The sequence below is a fragment of the Thalassophryne amazonica genome, chromosome 13 (assembly GCF_902500255.1).
Source record: "Thalassophryne amazonica chromosome 13, fThaAma1.1, whole genome shotgun sequence".
Taxonomy (NCBI): Eukaryota; Metazoa; Chordata; class Actinopteri; order Batrachoidiformes; family Batrachoididae; genus Thalassophryne; species Thalassophryne amazonica.
This window is the reverse complement of record NC_047115.1, coordinates 63,982,733-64,007,733: the sequence shown is the minus strand read 5'-3', so window position 1 is coordinate 64,007,733 and position 25,001 is coordinate 63,982,733. Positions and strand designations below refer to the sequence as shown.

General features: G+C 41.6%; 1 protein-coding gene and 1 long non-coding RNA gene across 4 annotated transcripts in view; one reads left to right on the top strand and one right to left on the bottom strand.

Annotated features, from left to right (window-relative positions):
- bcl11aa (BAF chromatin remodeling complex subunit BCL11A a) overlaps positions 1-18,204 on the bottom strand; it is a 118,944-nt gene extending 100,740 nt beyond the window's left edge. For 2 of the 3 annotated variants that reach the window (XM_034184979.1, XM_034184977.1), the window contains exons 1-2: positions 17,856-18,204; positions 13,746-14,204 (exon numbers count right to left, since the gene is read on the bottom strand). In XM_034184979.1, coding sequence (XP_034040870.1) covers positions 13,746-14,204; positions 17,856-17,910 — 514 coding nt within the window. In that variant the 5' untranslated portion in view covers positions 17,911-18,204. The remainder of the gene's footprint in view (positions 1-13,745; positions 14,205-17,855) is intronic. The other variant, XM_034184978.1, reaches the window with a different exon arrangement.
- LOC117523442 lies at positions 14,740-20,922 on the top strand. The gene is made up of 3 exons (XR_004564505.1): positions 14,740-14,749; positions 17,826-17,831; positions 19,911-20,922. It is a non-coding gene; the product is annotated as an uncharacterized LOC117523442 (long non-coding RNA).
- Positions 20,923-25,001: the final 4,079 nt, after the last annotated feature.

The following is a 25,001-nucleotide window of genomic DNA, read 5'->3' as shown; positions in this document are numbered from 1 at the left end:
TTAGAAACTGTACATTAAATAATTGTAAGGTTAAGAAAAACACAATTTTGAGTCAATTTAAGGCATATGGAAATTCACATTGACATCCAATCACCCGCCATTTAATGCAGTTTACCAAAAGGTGTCCACAATGGAGTTTGAATGTGTAGCTCATTGCGCTAGATCATTCAGTTTTATAAAATTCTGATGTACCAAAGTGTCAACTGTATCAAACACAGAGCAGTATGCTTTACACTTACACACAGTTTTAAGACTAAATAGCATTAATATGTTACCCTAAAGTAACTATGTTATAAGCAGTTAGTGACCGAGCTAGCTAGCTATCTTCGGCTGAGTCACTGCACCACCAGCTACCTTAGCTAGTTGGTAGCTGGTGTGAAAACAACAAAACTAATTTATTGTGATAATTCTGTATGTGTTCATCATTTAATATCAAGCTGCTACTCAGTGAGTGCGCAAAAAAGTAAAATAAACATAGCAGGCAACACAGTAGCTGCAGTGGGATCCAGAAATCAATATGTCAGCATCCTTAAGGAAATTCTTCAGGTTATGATTTCTTTATTTATTTCAACCACCAACAGCTGGTGGCATTAACGAGCTGCTATGAGTGCACTGGTGGTAATTTTTAAAGTAATTTCTCATAGTTGTGATCTGTTTTTCTTGAGGTAATTGTGTCATTTTTACATGTGAAGAAATACTGTAAATAAAGTTAACAAATGCGCCCAGCTTACTCAGCATACCGGGCAATTCACTTAAATAACCATCAAATTCAGGTCTTGTTTTTGTTTTTGTGGCACAAACCCCCATCTCTTTTTGCTGTTGAATCAAGTGCTTCTCTCTTTTTACAACAATTAAACAGTGTTTCATATGAAGCATTGAGACATCTTAAGCCTTCAAACATCCTTTTGAAGGCCTTTGTAAAAGTAAAGACAGACCAGACTACTTGCTTCATAAAATGTAGTCAGCTGAGCGGTTTAACAGTCGAACATGTCTTCATAAAGATAACAGATGAATGCAGCCATGTTAAACAAAAAAGGAACACAAGCATGAATCAGACCAAATGCACAATATATACGGTATATCCAACCCAAGATTCAAGTCAGTCACACTAGAATACATATGTGTGTGTGTATTTGTGCATGTGTGTGCACATGCACGCACAGAGGCAGTCTGTAATCCAGTGGCCTATATAAATAAGCTTTGTAGTGTATAAACAGTTTTATGAACAGCCTTCAACTGCCTTCAACATAATAAGAGAGCTGAGTTACACGTGCACCCCCTGAGCAGACTGGCGCTGTGCACTGAATGTGCGTGTGTGCACACGCGTACTGGGACAAACCCACACAGAGGGAGCAGCAAGCGAGCCAAAAACAGCAGCTTTCCCTCTCGCCGCGCAGGAGTAAATGCAGCGTCTATGTCGGATCACTCACATAAACACAAAGAGCCGGATCAATAAACAATCCTCCATCACAGAGCATGTACATGAGTCTGCTTGACATCACAACAATCACTGGAATACTGTCAGTGGTGTAAATACTGACACTGGGAAATACTGTCTTTTTTATGTTTTTTTAAATTGTTTGCAATCCAAAATCAAGTTATGATCTTTTGTTTTCTGCAAATCCGTGGTCGCTATGGTTGTCTTCGCAGGGATCTGCTGTCCATCACACACACTGCGGGCAAAACTGTGATGTCTTTTATTCCCTTTGATGATTTTGTTGTCTGTTCAGCCACAGCGGCGATCGCCACGCTTCCTCCGTTTATTCTGAAACCTTGCAGCGCAAATGCAAAATGCATCAATTCTTATGCAACCACAGTTTAGAGAAGCAAATATTAAAGCTTGTTTCTGAGACATTAATCATTTATTAAGATTAGTGCTGTAAACATTTTTGAACATTATGGCAAAAACAACGCATGTAATTTGCAGTTATTCTGCTGTCGGCTGTACAAGACGCAGCCGATGACGCTAAGATAATAACGTGAGACTATTGATCACCGCAGGCAAACACTTTTTCTCTCCACGCTCCACGGGGAGGACAGAGGTCGTGTTCAGCTACAGAGCAGCAGCCTTGCAGCTGGTAGGGGTCCATTGTCCTGCTCAAGGACACATCAGCAGCATGAGCACAGTCCATTTAATGAAAACCTCACAATGGTGACAGACTGGATGTGGTTCAAAAATTCAGAGCAGCTTTAATATTATCTTATGGAACAAAAAAAAAAACACTCCTAACCAGGAAAATGGACTAATCCTTAAAGGGGTCTTACTGTGCAAAATTTGCATTTTATGTTTTACAGTTAAACATCATCAAATTTCCACATTCTATGCCTACATGGAGGAACTACACCATCATGAGCCAGATTTATTCCTGAAACACCTCATTTTAGACTTTTGTGGCATATGTCACAGGCATTTGCATATGGATCCCTTCTCGCTCGCTCTGAGACATGCCAACAAAGCCGATCTGTGCTCTTTGTGACATGCCCACACAGTCTGTGGGAGACACAAAGTGATGCCCACTGTGATCGGAAATGGCAGCAGCAGCACCTTTCCATTTAGGCTATGATTTAACCAACCATTTTACAGCAACTTAGCCCTGAAGCTAATGCTACTTCCAGCATGTTGGAGACTATTCACAGAGACAACACAGAGCCAAACCTTCAAGGAAAACTCTTGCATTTTCAAAAGGGACTCAATTTGAACTTATTTTTGCATTGAGCTTTTAAATGGTGATAATTGGTCCACTGTTGAGTTAGAATGCTAACACAAGCTAAACAGCTACAGTGGAAGCCTACTAGGGAAGGCTAAACCCACTGAATAGGTAAAAATGTTGTTAGAAATGTCTGTTAGCATGGACCGAATCCCCACAGAGATACAATAATGTGTGTTTACCTCAGTAAAAAAATAATAAATAAATAATCTGTTTTCTGATGGCAGACTAGTATGCAAATAATGAATGTTTATGAGTTCAATGGTATGAATATTTCTTGAGGTGAAAGATGAAATGTTCGCCGAGTTGAATGGTACGTTCCATCTTTTACCAAATGAAATATTCCTTTCCTTTGAATGAATGAACAAAATATTTATTATTTGTCTTATATAATGGCTAAAATAGATCTATGTCATTTTCTATTTTATTTATGCATAAACAACAGAAAAGGGACTTACATTTTGGTGTGCATCATGGGTCCTTTGATGTCAACAGGTTCCAAACAGTACAACACTAACTTTAAATAGGAGTCCAAAATTGTTCTGTCAAGTTGCAAAAACAGTCAGATAGTTCAAAAACAATTCTGATGATGTAGTCGGTGATGTCGTGCACCGACTTTGTGTACAGACTGCTCTCTACTTTCCTCAGTCCAGCAAAAAATAGTGACAGAAATTTGTCCAGCTGTTCATCCTAACTTCATCCTAATAGCTCTTCATGCCTCCAGACACCTTAGTAGTGGTGGATTTGGTTTTGTGTGTGTGAGTTAGAAGAATTAGCGCTGTCAATTAGCTCCTTCAAATCAGCAAAACAAACTCTGCCATATTTAGCTAAACACCATCCCCGGTAGCATGAGTGTGTGCAGGGGTTAGATGCGCAATAGAACATTTCATATAGAACCAAAATTGCATGATAAAAGCACTAGTGTATGGTAAATGAAACACAATGGCAAATGGTACGAATAATTCATGTCACGTGACATACAAACCACCATTCAAAGGACAAGGATCCACTCAGCCGTTATATAAACATTTATATGTTGTAACTTAGCCTTCTTGTAATGAGGTGCTCATTCCTTTTGTAAGCACAACAATGAGCCTTCATTGACCATCAGCTTGTATGGACTATAGTAAAGACTAGGTTTTGGACTAGAGTAAAGTAAGTATCTGCTTGTGTAATCTATCAAGCATTTCCTGAGATAAACATGTACACTTTTACCTTTATTTGGAACCTCTCCATGCTTCCAGACACTTATAATCATATATTCACGTTGCCAGTGGTAACATGAAGTGGTTTACTGTGAGGTTTCTAGTTTGCCCCATAGACTTACATTGTAAAGCTGTGTAGTCTGTAATGATGGTAGTATTCTAAAGCAATACTGCAGTAATTGCAACTGTTTTTGTCCCACGTGAAAATTTGGAAATCCAAAAATATTTTTAAATAGGGTCAGGATGAAAACACCAGAGTTCCCCTTTAACCTGCATTTGTTTCTTGCATCATTACTTAAAAACAGGAAAAACTGGAAAATGAATGGGTAAAAAAAATGTGACGTGAGCATTCTGCTTGAAAACAAAAAAAGATTTATGTACCAACAACACCGAAGAAGTGGAAACTGCAGCCATTCGTAGAAGGAAGTGTGATTTCCAAACACTGTTCCGCGTGTTAAGTGGTTTGACACACATTGGAAGTAAGCTTCCCTCCAGGCAAAAGTTCTGCAAAATGGACGGTTCAACTGTGTTTCCTTTGAAGCAACAGGCACAGAAACAGGTTGGATGTGCAAGATGTGACAATGAGGTGTTTTGGCTGAACCACCTTAAATCTATTGAGGATTTTTGCCTAAAATGTTCAATATCTATTTTAAACACCTGGCAAATTATATTAACTATATTAGCTGGAAATGTGCATAAAATAACCTCTTGAAGTAAAAACAGGAGAAAAAAAAACAAGAAAAAGGTAAAATCCTTCTTTTACTATGACACAAAAACATGATCTGCAAATGTAGAGCAACTTAATCAAAGCGAGTTTGCCCAAAATGCGCATCCTACCGCTAATGATAAGCACAACCTGCCTACTGTGGGGGCAGATTATTAGCTTCTCTGGTGCTTTTACTACCTCAGACATGTTATGATCGTGATATTCAGCTTTCTGCACACCGAGATGTTCACTTTAAGCTCTTTCAAAATGCCGACAGTCAGATTTCCACCGCGCTCTCAGAGAAATGCCCGAGTTCAAATGCTGCTCTTGAGTCCACTAAATAAAATCTCTGCTAAGAAAGAAAGAGAGCGCTACAATAGATTAGTGACGGCAGTCAGTGTGTGAAATCTCTTTGTGGGCCCGTTTGAATGCGCTGCCACGCGGGATGCGCATACACCAAACATACTGTAATTGATTCAGCATTAGTCGAATTTGCATTGAGCGCTAACACCGCAAGGAGAGGCAGACGGATGAGCTAAAACAGAGCGAGTGGGAGAGCAGAGAGATGGAAAAAGATAGACTAGAGGCAGAGAGATTTGACGTTGAGCCAGAAAATGAAATGAATGGGTGTTAAAAATGAGCTAATGTGTATTGAGGTGGCTAGCATTAGCAAGTGATGATAAGCTAATTGCTAATCACTAGATCATAGGCGAATGATGCTCATGTTGTGAGGCTTTGAGCCAGCATGACTCCACAGTGGGATGACCACAGCGAATGGCACGTGAAATCAGATACAATGGTGCATATTTTTGGAAGAACACTCTGTGTGACCAGTTTAAAATCAATGCTAAGAAATATTGGCTATGTCATCATCATGCATTAAACATAGGAGTAAGCCACTCAATTGATATTGTTTCACAAAATCAGTCGTCAGATCAAAGTGTCACGTTAGAATAAGACAAAACATCCAGAGGAAGGTAGCTGTAATTTCTATGATGGTGTTTGTTGAATTTTTGTGGACAGATTTAGGGTTAATTTTTACTTTAATACAGAACAAGTATTTATTTTATGTATTTATTCCTTGTAACATTCAAAGAAATTGTTTTTCTGGAATTCTCGAATAACATTACATCTTACATGATAAAAGAAGAGGTACAAGGGGACAAACAATGTGAAAATGCTTCAAAATGTTTGAAGCTGATCATCGAGAATTTTGAAGAATTTTCCATTTTTGTAAACTTTGCATTGTTGAGGAAAAAAAAGCGATATTGAATAAGATGAAAGCAGAAATTTAAGGCAAAATTAAATTTATTTTTCACTGGATGGATGATTTCACAAACAAATCAAAATACCACCATAATTGGGTTGTATTTTTTTACACAAACAGATGCACATAAAGTCTGTTCTCACAGTTAATGAAGGCAATAAGAGGTAAAAGTTTTTTTTCACCATTCGTGCATAAATTTCAGCTCAAGGATACATGTATTATTAATGATTTATTACTAATTTATTACTAATAATTTTCTACTTCGAGCAAAAATTAATCTTTTGATCCCAATATCAGTCTTGGTTATTAAACTCTATTAACATACTACAGAAATTACAGTTGCTTTTGAAGTCATTCCACACACACCTTTCATTTCACTGTTCAGTTTCAGATATTTTTCAATTTTCGTAAAAAAAAAGTACACATACATGCACGCACAAGTGCAACCCCCTGGAACATTACAGTTTGAGAATGGCCGGCGCCTCGGGGATTATAATCAGAATTTTCATCTCAGACAGGGATTAATAGAATAAATGGGTGAGAGAGAGACAGAGAGAATAAATCACATGGGAGTTTGTGGGCGAGAATGTTGCCTTCTGCATTGCTGATCGGCATTTTGCCTGCGTTTACATGTGCACACACACACACACACACACACACACACACACACACACACACACACACACACACACACACACACACACAGGTAATGTCCCGGCTCTCCTCGGCCGGAGCTGTTTGATATGTAAATAACAGCGTTCCAGGCACAAGTCTGACGCTTTGTGTTCCTCTGAGCCTCGCAACAGCCACATGAGCTCTGTAGCACTCTGACCATATAAGCAGACACACATTTTACTGTGAAGGTACGACACAATGCACACTCACACATAAACACATCAAATACCACACTATACTGTAACAGAATATAATGCACACACAAAAATGTACAAAGATAAAGGCAATAGCTTCCTGACACCGAAGCACAAAAAAAATTGCACATATTAATGTATTATTAGTAAATGTGTGTTGTTTGATATCATTTTCTTCTGCAAAATACCACCTTTAAAGATTTTGAAATGTGAACCATAAATCAGGAGGTTCTAACCATATTTTTCCACATTTAGATGTCTATGCGGGAGCAGTGATGTTAAATTGTGAGTCTGCAGCTTAGTCACTGGTGTAACAGTAATATTAAATGAAGATACAGACTTAAAGGCTGAAAACAAACAGAAGGATGCAGCTTTTTGTGAATACAAAACTGAATGTTGGTGGTTTTGATTCTTTGGTGAAGAAGTCAAGGCCTAATTTACTGCAAAAGAAAAAAATGTGCAGAGACAAAACAAGACAGCATGTACAAAAAAGAAACACATGCATTCCTCTCGCATTTCCTTTGTATCTGAAGGAAAGCTGCAGACAACTGTAATAATAGCTAAAAAGCTTGAACTGTTTTGTTTTGTTTTTTGTATTTTTTCGAATTTATTTCACCATAACAGTTTGGGATCAATTTGGATAAAAGGAACTTTGTGCGTTAATCATCAGGTCTCACAATGAATGTGTTGCATGAATTCAATAAGTATGTGAGGTGAGGGGTGCTCGATGGCACAGGACACAAAGTCCAAAAAGCATTAATTAAAGAAGAAGAAGCAAATTCCCATGTCATTTCTAAAATTCAAACAGTAGCTTGTGCAGAAGGCAGATGGAGGATGATTTCTTTTTCCGTAAACGAGTAAACATGTAATGACGCCTGGTTGTTATACTGCTGATCTTGACATGCACATAAGATAAGATATATAACGCCGCAGCCCTGTTTTCTCCAGTCTGAGGGTACAGCTGTTCCTACCAAGACGTTCCCACACATAACGCTATTGAAGCGACCAGACGCCTGTATTATGATGTAAATCGCTCTAATAACCCAGTTTAGCTGGTGAGGGTGTGTGCATGTGCTGAAATGGTTACCGCAGAGACACAAACAGGCTTGGATTTTAAAAATAATCATTTTGGCTATCGTGCCCACTTGCAAATAACACACAATAAAGAGATTCCTGCCAAAACCCTGCAAACAACCTCAGAATTCAAATGCATCTTCAATTTTGATCATTTTCTACTCGCAATCAAGGAAAATGTTCATTATGAAAACAAAATACAAGACTATGAGCTTTCCCATAGACAGAGTGCACATAATGTTTTATGTCCAATATTCCGATAAATAGCAATCGATTGGTAGATTGGTAAATTGGTCAAAGTTGTTTTGACACAATTTCCTCTGGTTGGGATTCAATACTGATTCAATTTAGATTTAATGTAAGTTACTATTTTATTGTTTTATGAATTATAGCTAATTAGTTTTGACTGGCAGCTGTATAAATATTAAATTAAAAGTCAAGTTTTATTTCAAGCCCTGACCGTAAGCCAGAGAAAGTTTTATTTGCCTCCAAATAGGCAGTGAAATGTTGGCAAACCAAAGACATCAAACCTCTGACCATGGGTCAGTGTTGTCCATCTAGTTTTGCAATCACCAAACAGTCAATATTTGGCTTCCACTCTAAAACACTGCAATCAGTGAGCTTTGAAAATAACGAGACGCTAATTGCTAACATTAGCATCTGCGCACTTGCACGCACTCTGCCGTGCACTAGAGTAAACTCGTCTGACACTCGTAAACTGTGCGCAGCTTCATGCAAGTGCACAAATTTTTTTTTTAAATATTCAAAATTTCCATCACGCATTAATTACATGAACTTCATGTGAAAATTACGCAAACAAGTCAAAAACACTGCGTGTGAGTGCAAGTGATTTTTGCATCAGCGCAGCTTGTCTGAACGATTATGATGAAATGTTAAATCTATCGTAAACATACTTTTACAGCTACTCATAAGAAGGAATAAACATGCAACTGTTTTACCAAGCTATTACAATATAAACATGACAAATAATTACCTTTTTAGATGGCTCCAAATATGTTCTCCACCTCATTAAGCACACGGGAAAAACAGCAACTGTGATTCCAGAAGTGATTAGAGCTGTTTTCAACAGCCAACTCGGACAGAAAATAATTAATCTGCTACAAAATAATTATTTTATATACACAGCATCCAGCACACAATGCGTGGCAGCCAGTGGAACAAAGCATGGCATCCAGCAGGGAACACAGCGGGTGGGATCATCATGACGATGTGCGTGCAAGTACGCGGATCAAAGTCGTGCAAGCGTCAGGGCACCTAAACCTGACTGTGCACATTTACATCTGCTTTTCTTATGAGCAGCCTATTCTAAAAAAAAAAAAAAAAAAAATCATCATACAGTGACTGATAACGCAATGCACAAATATTTACATACATTTGTATGTATTTTCATCTGAATTTGTACATGTCCCATGTGTTGCTCCACTAGGAGGAGGTACGGCTATCAATGTCAACATCAGATGCAGATCATCCAAGAGAAAAGAAAAATCTGATCATTCGAAATTGTGCTTGTTACCTCTCCCAACGAAATTGGACAGAGGTTATATTTTCGCCCATTTGTTTGTTTGTGATTCCCTCCTGTTTCTTTGCCTGTCTGTGAACAGCCTGTAACTCACAGTTTTTCATATACCATTGTAAAATTGTCACAGAGGATTCACATTGTGATAGGCAAGAACTAATTCAATTTTCAATGTCAAAGTCAGGAAAATGCTTGGAAAATTAGAAAAATCCCTATCCTTTAACACTGAACAATTTTTCAAAAATTTATAACTGGCAAAAAAGAATGAATTTCTTTCATATTTGACAGTGTTATATAAGATGGTATCCTTTATCGCCTTGCAAAGTTTGATTATTACAGATTACAGATTTTGTGGCCATTTAAATTTAACATTGAAAACCCCATGTAATGAATGTTTTACATTGTATCTAAATCAAACATACTCCAATCACTCTTGTATTTGAAAGTGAGGTGAAGATTGCCACTTGTTATCGCCTCACAAAGTTTAATCTGGATCTGATCTGGATTGTGGATTTTGTGGACATTTTAAAATAATATTGAAAAGCCCATTTGATCTACATTTTACATTGTATCTCAATCAAAAGTGCCTCAATCACTCTCATTTTTCTGTTATGGATTTACCTACACCACCAAAGTTGGATGGAGGTTCCAATTTTATGCCTGTTTGTCTATCTTCCAGATATCAGTTAAAAAAAAAAAGTTCCAAAAAGCAATGACAAATTGTGCATAGCAGAGATAACCAATGTTCTGTGAAAATTATCTGAAAAAGAATTCAGAAACCGAAAAGCTGAAAAAACAAAAAGCTGACAACACCACAAAAAACTTTGATTCAAGTGCATGAACTAAATACATACTCCTGACATTTGGTCACATCTAATTTACCTCATGAAAAGTCACTTCTAACAGGACTTTGACCTTTAATTTTTTTTTCCAAGGTAAAAATTTATAGAATTGGAAACTAGTGTTGGTGAAGGTTTGTCTATGCTCTAGTTTTGATTGTTATTCTAACCCTAAACATAACCATAATCCAATCTCTGTTTGGTTTAAGCAAAAAACAAACAAGTAGGGCAGCATGGTGGCTTAGTGGTTAGCACTGTTGCCTCATTGCAAGAAGGTTGTGGGCTCGATTATCACCTGAGGCCTTTACTGTGTGGAGTTTGAATGTTCTTCCCGTGTTTGCGTGGGTTCCCTCTGGGTGCTCTGGCTTCCTCCCACATCCAAAGACATGCATGTTAGGTGAACTGAAAACTTTAAAATTGACCATCCAGGGTGTACCCTGCCATCACTGCTGTGATAGGCACCAGCACTGACATGACGTTGCACGTTGCACTGCTTTTCGTGCAACGTCACTTTTTGGCAATCACATTAATGTTTGTAGAATTCCACACATAATCTGCTGTTGTGTATTGACATGAATGTGACACTTTTATTGCTCAAACTGAAAAAAACACAAACTTGAGCTGGCAAGTTTGCAAATGCATGAATTCACAGAAAATACAGACATGAATTTTCCTTTGAGGACGCATGTGCATGTCAGATTGTCTGTTGAGTTCATCCCTCCATTTTCTCTCTCTCTCTCTCTCACACACACACACACACACACACACACACACACACACACACACACACACACACACACACACACACACACACAATAAAAGGCAACAAACTGCAACATTTAAGATTCTTGAGCTGCGTTCAATAAGCAAAGTGATAAATGTGGGTTTCTCTTGCATGTTTCCTCTGCTCTATTTCATCTTCACCCCCTATTCTCTCTCTCGCTCCCTGTAACGGCTAATTTAGTACAGGCAGCCCGCCACTAAAAACTACTGCTAATTAAAATGCACAAGGAAAAAAATGGCTCTGCAACAAATAATTAGTGGTGCTAAGACGCTTTAAATAAACAACTTTCCCTCTATGAGCAAACCTAAAAGAGGCTTTTCCCTTCCCGCCTGCCTCTCATTTGATTACTGCAATGGGAAAGAAGATGGAAGGGAGGGGAGAAGGAGAGATAAAGTGAGAGAAAAATGTGCCTGAGAAATTTGGTTTGGAGGTAAAATCAGGAGAGACAGAATCGCTCGTGGGGGGGGGGAACGGAAATCGAAAGCGCATGAGAATGCAAACGAAAGAGACAGTGACAGAAAGCTGGGCAGCATTTAGTCGGGTACGATGTGGCAGCAGACGGGAAACCACACCGAGAGCAGGACACATCTGCTGGGGCCACATTAGAGAGACACGCACACTGTTCAAGAACACACAGCGTGCGCAGACGATCCCCACTAACTGCTCGCGCTGAAAAGTCACGTCATCAAAACAGTCCTTCTGACGCCGCCCCCATGATCTCAGATCACACACTGGTTCCCCACACACATATGTGCACACAATGGCCAGTGGGGTCACGATGTCCTTCTGGCACAGACTTGAGAGACACCAGCACCGCAGCCAAACTGGGAAAACGCACAGAGTAACATGCACACTTTCAGGGGTGTAGCCACCTGGATTGTTGGGGTGGTGGTGGTGTTGGGAGGGAGGTGGGGGGGGGGGGGTTGTGATCAAATTTAAATGCAAGCAAAGACTCCAAATAATGATTATTTAAGATCATTTACAAGGATGTTTTTGAGAAATGTAGCCTTTAGTATGTCTTTTGTCCACAGGCAAAGTGTGTTTTAGGTCACTGAAAATGGATCTTTAGTCAAAATCCTTCCAGAGTGAAGATTTTCAGCAACGCAGTTTCAGTGTTTGTATGTAGACAAGGAAAACAGAGCTTTTGTCTCGTGACATCAGACCTTTATCTCTATGAGCTGTGTCCATTGCTGGCATGATACAATTTTTTGTGCAGTGGCGGAGGATAGCTAAAACACTGCTGCTCCAGTTGTGATCAAGACTGTTTGCATTCTTATACATTCACACAGTTACTGGCCTCAACAGAGTGAGCTTGAACACTATTTTCCACGGTTCCTATGTGCAGTTAGGGTTATATCGCCACCTGTTGCTTTGGCATGCTCTTGACAGCACTTGACAACATTTTGCATTTTCTTTTTAAAACAAAGGCGAAAATCCCTGTTTTCAAAAATCATCATGTACATGTAGCCTTCACCTAAAGGACACATGCTTGTGCTACTTTTTTGTCAGTTGATTTCCACATGCATATAACAATTTTCAAATCAACAATAAACAGTCTTCATCCCCAAAATCAGAAGCCTCTTTGAGTTTTTGTACTTTGAGTACCTCCTCTTCTCGTGTCTCTCATGTGATCTACATGTTTGTGGTATTCTGTTAACAACAACAGCTGACATTTTTAGAGAAGTGCACACGAGCTTCGGCGGGAACATCTGCAGTCGTGTTTGACACAGAAGCATGAACCAGGCTTAAAGATAGCATAAAATGACCTCTTTACTCATTTAAAGGGGTCATGTCCAAGACTTTTTCAGTGAGTTATAATAGCTCACTGAGGGTCCTTAAAAACGTATTAAGTGTGAACCCAAAAACAGCACAGTAACACATACACTATGACATAAGGCTAACCCCTGTTTTTTTTTTTTTTTTGTCTAATGCTTGCCATACATCCAAGCTCTCTTTGGAGAGGAGCATCTGTCTGTCTCCAAACCCCAAACTTGTTTATCTGTAAATATAAAGCATGATGGTTGTAGCAGGATGTAATCGTCTGGTCAGACTGGATGGCGGGACATAACGTGAACCAGTAGAACACAAGTTAAGCAGAAAAAGTTTCAATTTGGTTCTGTTTTTTTTTCTGCAAAGTGGTGCTCAGATGATCATCCCTCCAGTAACGTGCGCCTGGAGCAGATCATTGGAGGCAGGATCACACACAGACACACACACAGACTGTACTGTTCAATCTAACTCCCCTCCTGCTGCGATAAAAACACTAGTGGGTAAAAACAGAAGATTATTCACACACAGACTGCATCATAAATCAAATCAGTGTGTGTGCTTTTGGTGTCAGCTGTAAAAGAGAACAGAGACGTATTCTCTCGGGTTTCCTCCCCACCTGTGACGTCCCTCTGATTGTCTGATAAAACCCAGACTCACCTCCCCCCACACACACACACACACCTCAGCCAATCAGACGGCCTGTCTTAACAGCGATTGGCACATTTGTGTCCCCCGTGCCTCGAGCTCAGACAAACGCACACCCTGCGAGTTTTAGGTGGAGCATCTGAATGCAACATAGGCTCGACTCTGGTCTACGGCGGCCCTCACACGTTGCGACGACTCGCATGCAGAAGTATCCCTTTGTCAGAGATGTGAAAAACAAGCACACCACAGATGTATGCACATCACATGTCCACAAGAAAGTTGACTTTGTGTCTACAGTGAAGGTTGTGTTAAAGGATGCGTGGTGAGGTCATGCGTGTTACCTGGGACGGGCTCTTGCTTTGGGCAAATCCTCCGCGGTGATGAGAGCCGGTCATCGTCGTCCTCTGCCAGCGTGGCCTGGACGCCCACTTCCACGGGCCTCCGACTGCGCAGAGAGGCCAGGGCAGATGAAGGAGTGAGGGCGAGAGCGGGCGAGGGAGAGGGAGGCTTGTCCAGGCCCCGGCCCACGGTAGCAGCCAGGCAGGGCGGCCCGTGGCATCGCTTCCTCTTGTGCTCAATAAAGAGCAGGATGTCTGCCAGGGGGAAGGTGGCTTGGCACTGACCGCAGGTCAGGAGATCCTGCTCCAGCGAGGGGTGAGCGTCGTGACCCAATCTGGCCAGGCGGCCCACGGTCGAGCCCGGGTGATGCCCGTTGAGGTTGCCGCTCTCTTCCAAATGCTCCGAGCAGCGCTCCGACAGCTCCTCCGACGAGATGACGGCTGCGGAGACAGGCTCGGCTGCTGGCGAGACAGAAGGGGGAACAATCAGAGGAAGAAAGAGAACAAGAGGGTGAGGGAAGAAAGCAACAATCACATTTGGATGTTCGAGTCCTCACATTTGAAACTATCAATTCAACTATCTGTGGGAAATGATGACGAGCGAAGCACGAGCGCAACGTAAAGATACAAAAACACAAAATGTATCCTTTTCACTGCAGGATCAGCATTAAAATGACAAACCAAAAGGAAAGTCTGACATGTGGTACAGACAATAAGGGGGTGAGAAAATGTGCCTTGTCATAATAGAAATAGACTTAAAGCAGGAAATGTTGACTTTGATCACACATCAAGGAAATAAACAGCAGCAAATAATATCCTGAATAACTGCAAAGCTCAAATCAGTTTCCTCAAAGATAACAATTTTATTGCCAATGAAAGGGGACGAGAAGAAAATGACGGATCACACAAACACAGCATTCTTGAAAGGCATAATATGTGGATGAGTTTGACTGGCCTGACTGTGTTTTTGTAGGTTTTGTCCCTGTAATCAGCGCAGGAGAAAAACTGTCAGAAACATGTCCAACATACGTGCCGGAGAAAGGCGGGTGGCACCGAGAGCGGATTCACCCGCTCGTTTCCTCGGAGGTCAGATTAACTCCTCAATACTCTTAGAGACACCTTTTGTCAGAGACTCTCACTGTCCTGCAGGGCGCTGAACACACAGCATGAAAAATTAAATTACACAACAGAAACAGCGGCTCATACCTCACTGCCCTCTTTTTTTTTTTAATCTGTTAGTGTTAGGTGAAGAGTCTGACTCTCTGGTAGCCACATAATGCATGTTGACCTTCTTTACTCAGCCGCCAATTTCACATTTTAATGAACTTAACACCACTGAGAATCAAAAAATAGATTTTAATTTTCACTGTCTGGGTGATTGGTACAGATTTTGTCTGATAAAAGGGATAGGGGTCCAGTGCATGTGTGCATGCACGTGAAAGAGAGAGAGAGAGAGAGATGAAGTTAACATTGCTCCAAGTCCAAAGAAGGAGAGAGTTTGAATGTGGACTATCCCCTGTGCGCCTCAAGGAGATATCACTTGAACCCTGCACGACATCTGTGTACAAACTGGGACATGGAGATAACATGATAAATTCCCAGCTTGCACCAATACTACCCTGCCTCCACCTTCTCCACCTCTGCCTCATCCTTCAACTCCCTGCTCCTTCTCCTCTTTGCTTTAACTTTGGGTCACCCCAGCGACAACAACCAACAACACAGTTACACAACAGCAGCCCCAAGGAATAAAAAAATCACATGATAAAACAAGACAACAACAAATAAATGAATAAATAAATAATCATGAAAGCTGCATAAGCCCTCTCACCTCTAAAACTGAACTCGACGGAGGATATCAGGGGTTGAAAAACATTTTGTTGGATTTCATGGAGCATGAAGAGGGAAGGTAAGGGGTGGGGTGGGGGGATCAGATTATAGTAAGACAAATTATAAATAAATAAAACACAGAATCAGGGTGTTTCGATAAGTGAAATTGAAACCTGCAGGTTCTTTATTTATCTTTTTCCTTGGCACATAAATGGAATAAACAGCTGCCTATATTGGATTTGCATATAAAAATCAGGAGTTTCTTTTTCCCTGTTGACTCTGACATAACAGATAAAAAGTGCAAATGGTGGAAGTGCTCTCAATTAGAAAAAAGCTGCACCCTGTCCTCGCTTAACAGGCTGTCAAATCCACAAACCAGAAACATTGTAGCTTGGGAGTATTGGATCTCGAGCCAAATAAGCTATCTAAAATTAAATCTGCTGTGGAAATTTCTGAGAATATAATTAAATTGCAGGAAGAAATTGTTTTGTATTGACTTTTTTTTTTAAAGACACAATGCTGTGTGAGTCTTATCACGTTCTACTGGTTCATTTCACCCTAATTTTGAGAGCATATCATTGGAAATATCATTTGTGTGGTAAAAAAAAAAAAAAAAAAAAATAGATAACAAAAAAATAAATACTATAAAAAGAAGAGTGATAAATCTCCTCCTCAGAGTGAAGGCCAGAATCGAAGCTGCTGTAGTTACAGTTGTGAATTTATGAGTGAAAAATTGGAACGCGTGTTTTTGCCCTGTGTGGTGTGAGGGGGTGAAAGGTGACGTCTGTAGGAATACGTTCATTCCCGTCCGCATGTGTGTAAAATGTCAGCCACAAAAGGAAAATAACGCATGTGGGACGAGATGGGGTGAGGCGATGAAGAGAGGCGTCCTCGCTCCTCGCTCCCCCCCCCCCCCCCCGTTTCTTCCAGCAACGCCCCCCCGCGCCCCATTTTATTCTAAAGACATCGCCAAATAGTCGCCCCGCGTGCAGCGGTGAAACTGATCATGTTCAAGTTCAGTGGCGGTTTTTCTGATCGTGGTCTGCCGCCTAGCGACGCCACTAGGCAATGGTGAGTGCGCTGTCACCCAGCCGGGGCACGCACACACTTCACCATGCACCTACTACAGCCAAACCCGCTCCACACATCCAAAATATAACTGGGCGCGTTTGCGTAAAGATACCCAAGCATGCTTCTTGTTCGGAGCTGCACGCAAAGAAGCCAAGCGCTGCCGATGTGGCACACTCCTCGCGCGCAGTGGGAAGTTTTAAACCTCACTTTTTTCCAAAATCGCCCCGCACTTTTCAAAAACATATCGCGTACTCTCCCGTCACAGACAACACTTCTGCGTCAATATCGCGCCAATAAAAACGAAAAACATGCCTTGATTTATTAAAACTCGCCGTGCGTAAAAGACCATTCAGCGATTTACTTTCCACTGTGTTGATGACACATTTTCACCATAATGATCAGATTTCTCTTTTCACTCAACTGTATAAATCTTGAGTCTGCCGAAGTGCGGTTTTCTGATAATTAAAATCTGAAAGAGATGTGCGTTTCTCCAAGAAACACCGCCTGCCACAACTATCAACAAACACTGTGCACATAAGAAGTACGAGCATTTAAAAAGTGGAAAGAAAATCAGATGGGACCGGCTTTATTGCAGCAGTGGCTGATAGAAGGAATCACTTGCAAAAAGTCGGAAACAATATTTCTCCCCTTGATCCAAAATCCACCTCCAAGTTGCTGCTGCGGTGTTGTTGTTTTTGGGTTTTGTTGTTGTTGTTGTTTGTTTGTTTGTTTTTTTTAATGCTCCAAAAATAGAACGAGTGAGAGAGGAGATGAAACCTGGCCGCAGATGATCAGACGGAGATATTTCCGAGGTTGGAGGAAGCTCTGCTGAGAGGGTGCGCGCTGCTACCGGAGCTCTGTGCGTTTTCGCTGACTGGAGCGACCGGGTAGGGGGGCACGGGAGCCACAGCGAGTGCGTAAAAACGCACATGTCCCCGATTTTCATAGAGAAGCACCGGCGAGGATCGAGTAACACACAAAACTTTCTCTCTTTTTACGGCTTCGGAGATGTCCTGCGGCTTTTACGCACGGAGCTTTCGCACTTTTTTCCGCCAAGTCCAGTTTGACCGCGGGTCCGAGCGGTGCGTCCGGTGTCCGCAAACTCCAGTTTGCTGATATTATTTTTCGTTTTTTTTTTTTTTTTTTTTTTTTTTTTTTTTCCCTGTTGAGTGATTTGAAATGGAGCCAGAAGTTATTTTTTGCATGTCTACTTACGCGAAAAATCCCGTTTGCTTAAGTGCTGCGGTTTGCCTTGCTTGCGGCGAGACATGGTGGCTGGCGGCGGCGTTCAGCGCGGATCACATCGGGAAGAGCCGGGGTTAGAGAGGAGACTCCGGTGGGGCAAAAAATATCTTCATCCAACGCCTTTGACATCCAAAAAATAAAATGAACTAAAAATAAAAATAAATTACAAATAATACAAAGATGGCGTGGAGGCGAAGATGGATCGCGGGATCGCCGTCATGGCTTTTTTGAGAAAGGAGAGCCGAGAAAAAAGAGTGAGAGAGGTGGATGGAGAGAGAGAGAGAGAAAGAGAGAGGGGAGAGAGATGGAAAAAATGGCAATAGCCCCCCCTCCCCTCCCGTCACCCCCACCCCCTCTGAGCTGCAAGTTCAAGTGCACGGACGTGACGTTCCCGGCGAACTTGAACGTCAGGGAACGGACGGACACCCGACATACAAAAACATGGGCAGGGCCGAAGCACCCGAGGAGGAGTGGGAGTGGGTGGGAGGAGGGACGGACGGACGGGACGCGCAATAACAACACCAACGGACAGTCATTAGAAACCGAGAGAGAGAGAGAGAGAGGGGGGGGGTTGGACATGAGAAATAGACCCGGTGGAAGCCAATGGACAGAGAGATCAGGGGGGCCGGACAAGAGGCACTTGAAGGGAGGGAGGAGTGTGCGCGCGAGAGAGACAGAAAGGGAGAGATGTTTAATGAAAGCAATATGCAGAGAGAGAGAGAGAGGTGGACGCAAAACAGGGCAAGGGAAGCCGCGGACAGGAGCGCACTGGAGGGGGCGGGCACAACACTGCTGCGCACTCTGCTGGGGGACTGCATGCCTTCGTGTGTCTGCACGCGTTCGTTTGGTGGTCACACATTGTTCCGTTCGTTGGGAAGAGCGGAGAGATGGTGTCGCTCACCTGGACGGATGCGTTTTTTATGTCGGGACGAAGTGCGCGCATCTACGGACAGGAAAACGGGGAGGGGGGGGGGGGTGAAACGACAGACAGCGCAGCAAACTATCCGGTTGCACAGAACAGGACGGACAGGTTGAGCCAACAGACAGATATGTCCTGTGGACACAGCCCTTCTGATGAAAACACAACACAAAAACAAAATATGATTTATATATATATATATATATATATATATATATATATATATATATATATATATATATAAACGCCAATTAAGAACATGTGACCGAACAAACACCATCCACAACTTTGATCACACGTGTGTTGTTATTAATGTTTTGTAATTTACTGGAGAGAAAGCTGATTATTCTTCTTTCTTTTTTCCTTTGCGCCTTCTTACATAAATTCTTGTGCATTGCGCACAGTCCATTGTGCTTGTGTGTGTATGTGCGTGTTACAAGAAGGGGCACTACAGGGTACAAAGTCCTCCGTGCGTGTCTCCGTGAAATCCAAAGTGCTGCCCCGTGCGCGCAGACCGTGGGAGTGCAAAGTGGGCCCATAAGCGCCCCGTGAAATAAGTTTCAGATGTGCCTCAGGTTCGAGCTGCGCGCGCGGTATACGGAGGAGGGTGGGGGTGGAGGAGAGGAGGAGAAGGAGGAGAAAGACGAAGAAGAAGAGGAGGGGGAAGAGATTGTAAATACTCTTGTAATAAAGGGGGTTTGGTAATATAAGACGCGGGGCTTAAAACGGAAAAGACGCAGCGCTAAAAGGCTCCGCGCGCTCCTCCGTCAGCGCAGGAAACACCGCGCCAAAGCAGGAGACTCAGCGTGTACGATGCAGGGGAAGACAGAATGGACGATTACGGAAGGAGAGGAAGAGCGAGAAGAGGAGCTCCGTTTTAAAGACGTGTTAATCGGCACCGGCGACGCGAGCGGAGAAAGGCACGCGGGGAGAAGGAGCGGCGGCTGCAGTGGCGTTTTGGAAGACCCGGAGCGACGCGCACTGACCGAAGAGGACGCGCACTTAATACTGAGGGGGGGAGGGGGGAGTAAGTGAGGAGGAGGAAGAGGAGGGGGTGATGGGAGAGAGAGGAGACGGAGGAGGAGGTTCATCGTCTTGATGGGGAGGAAAAAAAAATACGCATGACCAGTGAGTGAAATATTTTTGCAGGTTGTAACTCGCACGGACACGGCAGCCGTGTGCACGCGCGCGGAATGGATTGTTAAGCTTTTTTGTGCGCGCGTGACAAAGTTCAGGTTTAAATAAGCGCATGGCAAATGTGACCGATTTAACAACAACCACAGAATTGAGAATTTATCCAAAAAATTAAAAATAATATTAATAACTGACGAGGAATGTACGTGCACACGTCATGTACATGCTTTCATTTGAAATATGAATTCACGATTCCGCGTGAATTATCTTCCACGATTGTCGCCGCGCTGCAGCCCCTGATTACGATGCGCACGCGCGCTGCACAACACGATTCGAATACAAGTGAATAAAACAAAAACACGCACGAGTTTTAAAAAGTTTGGAGAAGGGTTTGAACTTTATTTATTTATTATTTTTTACTGATAACATCAAAGTATCGCATTAAAACGCGCAGAGGGCGAATTTTACTTTCTTGTTGAAATTCAAAACGAGCTGTTCGTTGTGGTTTAAAATCACACATTGAGGTGGTTTGTAGTTTTCATTGGTTTAACTTAAAAGTCACCTCTTAAAAATGTAAAATCATCTCAGTCGGGTCTGAATACACAAACGCATCCTGTGCGTAAAAGCGCGTTCAGTTGTGGTTTTGGAAACAGTCGTTCTGTGAAATATGTAGTTAAAAAGGGACAATTGTGATTTTTTTTTTTTTCTGATGTTGATATGAGGCAACTAATAAGAAGCTTATGAGCCGAACGCCAAAAAGAATTCGGATAAAAAGAACAAAATGAAGCTTTAATCATCCCGACTTTAGTGCAAACGCAATAACCGATTGCATTATTATTAATGACAAAGTGTCGCGCAGCAAAAATGCCCTGCAGCTGTGATACATTTCGGCTTCGCTTCAATTTTGCTGCCAACATTTTTTAAAGTGCCAGGCTCGTGCACGTACGTGCACGCATTAACCTCGAACTTCTGCATTTGTTGGCGTCAGAGAACATATTTTTATTTTCTCCTCCAATCTCCAACACCCCCTTCCCCGTGCACGCTCTCCCAGTCAAGGTGAGACACCGATGGTGTCCGCGCAGAACAATTCGGACCCGCGGAGCACGCAGCGCGCGCGTGTGCGTGCTGCCGCTCCTGCTTTTTAGGGAGAAATCAGAGGCAGCACGCGTGGAAGCAGCGCGGACGCGCTGGGCGTAATCCCGATGTCAGTAAGTGTCACGTTTGAACCCCCGCCCCCTTAAAATAAGACAAAAAAAAAGAGAAGAAAACCACATAGGCCGCCCGGCGACTGTGCGCAAAACGCTTTATTTTTGTGCCAAATGCATATTTATATATATCATTTATGATGAGTTCTTGCACTTTTTAATTCTCTTTTTAGTTATGTTTCTCGTACAGTGGTGGTGGCGGGGTTGGTGGGTGTTTGGGGGGGGGGGGGGGGTGTAGACTACTGCATGTCATCACACTGGCGGTGGTCACACGCGCGTCTCTCCTGCACGCACCACAGCTCCGAGGAAATTGAGTGACTGTGGGCGCATTTCAATATATGGAAATGACCGAAGGTGGGCGGGGAGAGGGTGGGGGGTAAATCAGTCCGCTCATCCACCCCCCCCACCCCCCCGCCCCCATCTCTCTCTTCAGTTCATCCCTTCATCTCCTCCTGGTCCGTCGCTGCTGCCGATGTGTTTCCCAAATCCACGCGTAAAAACGCACAGTGTTGAACTGTGCGCCATGGGGACCAGTTTTTTTTTTTTTTTTTTTTTGTAAATTCATAGGGCTGGGATCAACTACTGTAATATAAATAGTGTCATTGTACATGAATCGTTTTGAGTCCGAATCATTTGAGGTAAATGTGCAGCCACGCTGACGTAACTGCGCCAAATTAAGGGCTTTTAGTGCCGCAATTGTCCTGTGGTTTAATTTTATGTTAATTTATTTAATGTCAGTTTCCCTCATGGCCTTTAACATAAGATCCATTGCACCTGCCCATATGTTCTGTGACGACTTTACTTTTATTAAGACAGAATTGCACACATATAGAGTTGAATATATCAAAATATCACCTGCAAGAAAATAAATACGTCACACCAAACTATGAAACATAAGTTTTCATTCATTTATTTCTTTTTTATTTATGTTTTCTGGGAGACAACGTCAAATCCCTGTTCAGGTTTGCGGCGTTTTCAGTGGAATTTTAGGCTTGAACACCAACAGTGACCTTCCGTCCCAAAAGTATTAATATTACGGTGTGTGGTGGATTTGGCACATGCCATTATCACATCAGGAGATGTGCGCGCACGCCGTGGTGTTGGACGGTGGTATTAGAGGATATCAGACAGGATTATCAAGCATCCCTTCTTTAAAAATAGAGAAGCCCCCAGTTCCACCCCACCAATCCCTCCTCCCTTGTGTTTGACGGATGGTTTTAAAGTCTTGTACGATAAGAAATTAGAGATTTCTGAACTTTGTGTGTGTGTGTGTGTGTGTGTGTGTGTGTGTGTGCGCGCTAAATTAACATCTCCATTTTCCAGTACACTTTACCTCTTTATTTTTTCAAAGCCTACCAAAGCACCCAGGGGTCGATCCCTTCTGGCTGACCACAGAGTCCGGTCTGCAGCGCGCAGACTCGCCTCTCATCCATCCATCCAGCCAGAACGCACAGACATGTTTATGGCTGCTGGAGTTAAGTCGTTGTTAATTTAGCACTAAAGGGGCTGTTGTGAAGATGAATGATGGGACAGAAGAAGGTGCACACGGGACAGTATTCTTCTTTGTCCCTGCAGCTGTAAAGTTTTATGTATGGCCAAACACAAGAAGACAAACGCAGATAGGCTGATGTTAATGCTTACTTGAGGTTATCAGTCTTTTGTTTGTTGTTACGAGTATTTGCTTTTTTTTTTGGCTCATGCTGAAAAGTAAAAAAACGACAGTATTATCATCAGGACTGTGCAGTGAAACATTCAGACTATCAGCATCAAGCATCATTGTGGAAATTCCTACAAAATGCATTTTTTTTTTTTACAAATAAATGTTGAACATAACGTTTTCCTGCTCAAAGGAAGCAGAGTTAAGCTAACTCCCCATTTATTTATTTTGGTCTATGTTGTGTTTCGGATTTAAACTCATCCACAGACGTTTTAACCGGATACAGATTTTTCACACCGATCACACGTGATTCTCTGTGACTTTCACGGACTCTTGCTCCCCCTATCGTCCGAAAAGAGTCGGTGCAAACGGAGCGCATGAGACATGAGTCTGGGGCCCCGAAAGGCTCCGCAGAGGATCAGACGGAATGTCAAGTTAATGTTCAAATTCATATTAATTGGTTAAAAAAATGTAATTGAGCTAAATAATCTTAAAGAACAGAACGTGAGTGAAATAAAATACAATCACTTTTGAACATAATTTAATTAAAAATAAATTATGAACAACAACCACAATAATAATAATAATAATAATAATAATAATAATAATAATAATAATTCCAAAAATAAAACGTCCAGGTTTCAGTTGATGACTTTATCTTAAAATGATTTGTGTTAAAAACAATCACCTGAAATGATTGAAATTGGAATGCTGACCTATTCTAATTGTTGAATAATGTTCTAATGTCAACGTTTAGAGAAGAACACTTGAGACTTTTTACCATTTTATTTACTACTACAAATAGCAAACACATTTTCAGAAAATAAAGAGAGCTGAGAATTTTTTCTTTATTTCATATACACATACCGCCAATTAACTTTCAATAATTAAAAAAAACGTATTTTTTTTTAGGTTATTTTATTTATTTATTTATTTGCAGATAAATCGCAGATTAACCATAGAATATGCTGATCTGTGATTTATTTCTATTTTTTTTTTTTTAATATTTGAAAATTGTTTTAACTCACTCAGGACACATTAAACACGTGATGTTTTAATGTATCTATTATGGTTGCTGTTATGGCACAGTTAGTTTAGGATTTTCCTGTGATTTTTCCCCCCCTGTTTTCTTGGTATAACAACACGCGTCAGTCCGTGATGTAATTCCAGGCTGATGTTAAATTGGGTCCGGGTAATTTATCGTGTTAAGGATGATCCCTCCTGTAGGATCTGAGGCTCTAAATGGATCTGGAGCCTGTAAATCCTCGCGCGTACTACGTGGCCGTTTCCCCGCGAGCCGCACCGCGGAGAGCTTCGTGATAAATCATGTATTTTTAATGAATATCAATAGAAGAACAGCAGATGTAATTTGATTAAGCGGCGGATTGGGGAATACTGCGGTAATGAGCTCTCTGCTACAGCGGGCTCCGATAAGAGCCGCCGCGGAACGCGGGGCCTCGAACCACCTCTCACATGACGTCAGCCGAAACACACATTTGGAGATAATCTGCTGCGGGGCCAAAGCGGAGGCTGGCGAGCACAAACGATCAAAGTGCACTTTTTTATTTCTGGGATCAGGTATGAAGAGCGCAATATACATATACGAAATCCACAAAGAAAATGCCCGCAAAAAAGATATGAAATTTATAGAAGGATGATCAACTTTATAGAACTCACATTTGTGCTCTAAAAATACATAAATAAATGAAAATTTCTTATTAAAAATTCAAAACACGAAAAAAAAATCACCACATAATATAAATCACACGGAGATCTTTAACTCCAGCAGAAGTGGATGTGTGTGTAAGATTAAAATGTCAGAATTTTAGCAAGTGCGCAAAACACAGCAAAATTATTGGTGTTAATTCAACACACATCATGTTAAAATGACCTATTTAGATTTCATATTTTTCTAGTTTGTTCTGAATTAAACCTTCGTTACTTTTAAAATATTAAATATTACTTTGTCCACATTGTTAACTTTATGACAGACTGCGTTACTTTATGACGTATTAAAGTGTACATGTATAAAACTAGAGAGAACATAATTAAACACGACTTAAAACTGCAACAGTTTGGGCTTTGCTTATAGGAATACTACGGGAAAATAAAGCCTCTGTTTGGCTTTAAACTCACAACCTTCTGGTCATGAAGCAATAATACAATCCATGCAGCATATCTATCTATCTATCTATCTATGA